The sequence below is a fragment of the Nicotiana tabacum genome, chromosome 23, assembly GCF_000715075.1.
Source record: "Nicotiana tabacum cultivar K326 chromosome 23, ASM71507v2, whole genome shotgun sequence".
Classification (NCBI taxonomy): domain Eukaryota; kingdom Viridiplantae; phylum Streptophyta; class Magnoliopsida; order Solanales; family Solanaceae; genus Nicotiana; species Nicotiana tabacum.
In genome coordinates, this window is record NC_134102.1 from 4,171,801 (window position 1) to 4,176,986 (window position 5,186).

Sequence of the window (5,186 nt, forward strand, 5' to 3'; positions counted from 1 at the left end):
ATATAAATTGTATGAATTGAAAAGTTTTGTGCTTTGTATGACGATGCTTCTTGCTCCATTAATTGCTTCTATTTTTTTTTTCCTTTTCTTGCTCCATTGCATGCATACACTATGAAATCAACTATTTGGAATTTTCTTTTTTCAGATCACAACTAAGTTGCAGCTGATTAGAAGCCATAAACATAAATAAAAGGGAGAAAAGAAAAGAAAAGTAGGAACAACAAGCACAACCATCATTCATCGAGTATCAAGCATAAAATGTAAAAGCACAATAAAGAGCAGGCTAAATACGGACTTCGATTGGCCTGGAATTTCGAAGGTCCGTAGTAAACAGCCTAATAATCAATACTCATTGCTTCGCTATGATTTTCGAGTTCATTTTTTGGTGTTTTGGGGCCATGCAATACGAATTTGTGATTATATATCCACTTTTTCATGTGTATTTGTACATGCTAATTTTGTAAAAAAATTTGACATACTCCAATTGACCCTGAAATTTCATAGGTCCATAGGAAACGATATAGTGACCAATACTCATTGCTTTGTGTTTTGGGGCCATGCAACATGAACTTGTAATTATACCATTTCGTGTGTAGAGATAAGTAGTAATTGTACAGTGAGTTATTTAAGGTGTACACTTCTAGAATCAGTTAGAGTAATTAGTTAGCACATGTGTATAAGGGTTGTTAGTTAGTTGAGTGCATTAGTATATATATATGCACAATCACTGTTCAGAGAATTATTACACTGAATAAGAGCTTTATATTTTTTCTCTCTCTAGAATCTTCTTCTTCTTCACTAACTCAAAGCTCTCTAATAGCTACCCTAGGGCTAGTTTTGACATGGTATCAGAGCCATGGTGCTCGGCGATTCTGAGCGACGGACTCCGATCTTCAAATTTCCTATCTCTCTTCTTCGATTTCTCTCAGTTTTGGGTTAAAAAATTTCTCAATTCATCATCGTCTCTCAAGCTCAATTTTTGATCTCAAAACTTCAAAAATTGTCTTCAATGGCGAATGATACAGTTGAAAACGCAGTAGGATCTTCACATGCAAACAATCAATACATTGATTGTAATGATCCTTTGTATGTATATCCCTTCAACACACCTGGTTTACAGATCGTCCCACAATTACTCATAGGAACTGGAAATTATTCAGAATGGAGTCGATCTATGAAAATGTCACTCCTTGGGAAGAATAAATTGGGGTTTATTGATGGAACGTGCACTAGAGATTTGTACGTCGACAATACCTTCCAATTGCGTCAGTGGGATCGATGCAATGCAATTGTTCAATCGTGGATAACGAGCTCGGTGGCAAAGGAGCTTAGAAAGGGAATTGTATTCTCCTCAAATGCACAGAAAGTATGGATTGTGTTGAAGACCAAGTTTGATAAGGTAAATTCAACCAAAATTTATCACATGAATATGGAGATTAGCTCATTAGTACATGGAGTTTCTAGTGTATCAGTATATTTTTCAGACCTAAATGATTTGTGGGATGAATTCGAGTCGTTGATTCCAGAACCTTGTGATTGTGAGAGGTCAGGATCATTCATTGAATTTTTACGTCAACAAAAACTCATGAAATTTTTGATGGGATTAAATGACACTTATGCACCACAAAGGAGCCAAATTCTCATGATGCATCCAACACCCTCTCTTGATCAAGCCTACTCCATGATTATTCAGGAAGAAAGTCAGAGGAAGAACAATGGTTTAGTAACACAGGGTGGTATATTAGGAAGTGCTCCTGTGGATATTGATCATACTGCACTAGCTTCTGCAAATGCCTTCAATGTTAAGCCTAAGAGAAATGCTGGGTTATATTGTGATTACTGCAAAATGAAGGGTCATACAAGGGAAGGTTGCTACAAATTGATTGGATACCCATCTGGATTCAAATTCAACAGCAGGAGAAGAGGATCATATGAACAATCAGCAGTTGTAGCACATAATGTGACTGTTGGGGAGGAAGTTAACACTGGTGTGCATAGGAATGTTGTTCCAACTGTCCAGCCTTTCACTGCTGAACAATATCAACAAATTCTCAAGTTGCTGAATAAGGAAAAGGGTCCTGATGCCTCAGCCAACATGGCAGGTAACTCTGCCACTAACCAAAGTCCTTGGATTATAGATACTGGGCTTCTAATTATATTGTTTCTGCCTCACATCTACTATCATCAATATATCCTGTACCTGAACTCAAATCACCTACTGTACATTTACCAAATGGAAATCGTTCTAAAGTTACTCATACTGGATCATGTACTTTGCCTAACTCAGAAATCCTTTATGATGTTCTTTATGTTCCTGAATTCCAATTTAATCTACTCTCTGTTTCTAGATATACAAAAGAGTTAAACAGCTCAGTTCATTTCTATCCTGATTTTTGTGTCTTTCAGGAACTCTTCAATGGCATGGTGAAGGGGATTGGTAAACTCAAGGGTGGTCTCTACATTCTCAATCCCTCAACACCTGTTACTGCTTCTGCCTCTAATTGTGTGTCTGCTTCAATTCAGTCAAATTCAAGTGCATTATGGCACCAAAGGTTGAGTCATGCACCTCTTGCAGTATTGAAAAAGATCCCTGATCTAAATAAATAGTCGTCTTGTATTTCTACTTATCATTATCATGTATGTCCACTAGCTAAACAAACTAGGCTACCTTTCCCCGTTAGTACTTCCAAGTCTAATTGTGTCTTTCAACTTGTACATATGGATGTCCATATAGAGTCTGTACTTATAATGGATTCAAATATTTTCTTACTCTTTTGACTATTCAAGAATAACTTGGACTTTTCTTTTGAGGTTACAAAGTGATGTGTGTGTCATTTTAACTGAATTTCTACATCTTGTTGAAAATCAGTTCTCAACCACTTTTAAAGCCTTTAGATCAGATAATGGCCATAAATTTTTTAACAACCTCTGCTCTAATCTTTTCAAAACTAAGAGGATCATCCACCAAAGTAGTTGTGTTCACAATCCACAATAAAATGGTGTTGTGGAGAGGAAGCACAGACATATCCTAGAAGTAGGAAGGGTCTTGAGGTTTCAGGCTAACATACCCTTGAAGTTCTGAGGGAATTGCATTCTTACTGCTATTTATATCATTAATAGACTACCAAGTGTTATTCTACATGGAAAGTTACCTTATGAGATTTTTCATGGTAAACCTCCTATTTTTTCTCACATAAGAACTTTAGGATGTCTCTGCTATGCCACAAAACCAGATTTTCATGACAAATTTACTCCTAAATCTGTCCCTGGTGTCTTTATGGGCTATGCTACTACACAAAAGGGATATAGAATATATGACATTGAAGCCAACAAATTCATAGTTAGCAGGGATGTTGTCTTTCATGAAAATCTATATCCCTTCAAACATCCGAGGAGTAAGTTTCTTGCTACTTATGATCCATCTTCTACTTCCTCTCCTTTCTTTCCCAATTCTAATCCTCTACCATCTCACACACCTGACCACCAATCCATTTCCAATGGCATCATTTCCCTTCCTAATGATCCTGCTCAATTTAGTAATTCACCTATTTCTTCTCCTGATCCTATTAATTCTCTTCCCTCTGCTGTTTCACCTGATCCTTCTGATCCTCCTCTTATTCCTCCTATTGATCCTCCTACTGATTCTTTGTTTCCCAGAAGATCTGGTAGAACACTTAAACCATCTATTTGGCTAACTGATTACATTCACTCTCATTTAACTTCAGCTTCTACTGTATGCCTTTACCCCATTCATCACTTTGCTTCTTACTCTCATCTCCCTGCTCATTTCCAGTCTTTTCTTGCTTCTTTCTCCGCTGATATTAAACCTACTTCTTACTCACAAGCCATTAAAGATGATAGGTGGATTAAGGCTATGAACCTTGAGATTGAAGCCATAGAACAAAATCATACTTGGGATGTGGTTGACTTACAACCTAGTAAGGTCCCCATAGGTTACAAATGGGTCTACAAAATCAAGTATAATGCTGATGGTTCTGTGGAGAGATTTAAAGCTAGATTGGTTGCTAAGGGTTACACCCAATAAGAAGGAATTGACTTTCATGATACTTTTTCCCCTGTGGCCAGGATGACCACAATAAGGACTGTTATAGCTATTGCTGCCCTTAGACATTGGCCTGTGCACCAAATGGATGTGCATAATGCTTTTCTAAATGGTGATCTTGCTGAAGAAGTTTATATGACTCCTCCTTAGGGATTTGGTAGTCAGGGGAGTAATAGGTGTGCGGACTACTCAAATCATTATATGGCTTGAAACAAGCTTCTAGACAATGGAATGTGAAGTTGACACATGCCTTGCTATCCTCTGGTTTTCAGCAGAGCAAACATGATTATTCATTGTTCTCTAAGACCACTAATAACAAGTTTGTGCTTGTTCTTGTCTATGTAGATGACTTGCTTGTCACAGGTAATGACTTGAAAGTATTACACCAAGCTAAAAGTGTCCTCCATAAAAGCTTCAAATTGAAAGATATTGGAAAGCTTAGATACTTTCTGGGAATGGAGTTTGCCAGGTCTGAAGAAGGCATTCTAATGTCTCAAAGGAAATACTCTCTAGAGATGATATCAGAAGCAGGACTGTCAGGATCAAAACCTAAAGACACACCTATGGAACAAAACCTGAAGCTAACAAGCACAGAATATGATGAATGTATGTAGAGAACTGATGCAAATGAGCCATTGAAGGACAGAAACAGCTTCCAGAGACTCATTGGCAAGTTATTATACTTGACCATTACTAGGCCAGACATTGCATATGCAGTACAATGCCTAAGCCAATTCATGCATGCACCAAAGACATCCCACTATGAAGATACTCTACACATAGTGAAGTACATTAAGAAACAACCAGGTCTTGGGTTACTAATGTCAAGCAGAGGTGAAGAAAAGGTAGAGGCATTATGTGACTCTGATTGGGCCTCTTGCCCCATGTCCGAAAAGTCAATTACAGGTGTTTGTGTCAAGTTGGGAACCTCACTAATCTCGTGGAAGGCAAAGAAGCAAAGCACCATATCCAGGAGTTCAGCTGAAGCAGAATATAGAAGCATGGCTCACACTATAGCTGAGCTAACATGGCTGATGAAAGAGCTAGGAGTTAGTGTCAAGCTGCCTATGGATTTATATTGTGACAACAAAGCTTCTCTACAGATTGCTGCAAATCCCATATA

The 5,186-nt window shown here is 37.8% G+C and overlaps 1 protein-coding gene across 1 annotated transcript; it reads left to right on the forward strand.

Moving 5' to 3' along the window:
- Window positions 1-1,009: 1,009 nt before the first annotated feature.
- LOC107764446 (uncharacterized) lies at window positions 1,010-4,045 on the forward strand. Its single transcript, XM_075246805.1, has 3 exons — window positions 1,010-2,102; window positions 2,288-2,552; window positions 3,121-4,045. Exons 1-3 carry the CDS (start codon window positions 1,010-1,012, stop codon window positions 4,043-4,045), a joined length of 2,283 nt encoding a protein of 760 aa, XP_075102906.1.
- Window positions 4,046-5,186: the final 1,141 nt, after the last annotated feature.

What these genes read in the sequence shown, in the direction of transcription:
- LOC107764446 (XM_075246805.1), top strand. Translation starts at nt 1,010, where the DNA reads ATGGCGAATGATACAGTTGAAAACGCAGTAGGATCTTCACATGCAAAC. An exon ending in TGCCTCAGCCAACATGGCAG is followed by an intron (nt 2,103 to 2,287) that starts GTAACTCTGCCA and finishes TGCCTAACTCAG; the next exon opens with AAATCCTTTATGATGTTCTT. An exon ending in AGTGCATTATGGCACCAAAG is followed by an intron (nt 2,553 to 3,120) that starts GTTGAGTCATGC and finishes TATCATTAATAG; the next exon opens with ACTACCAAGTGTTATTCTAC.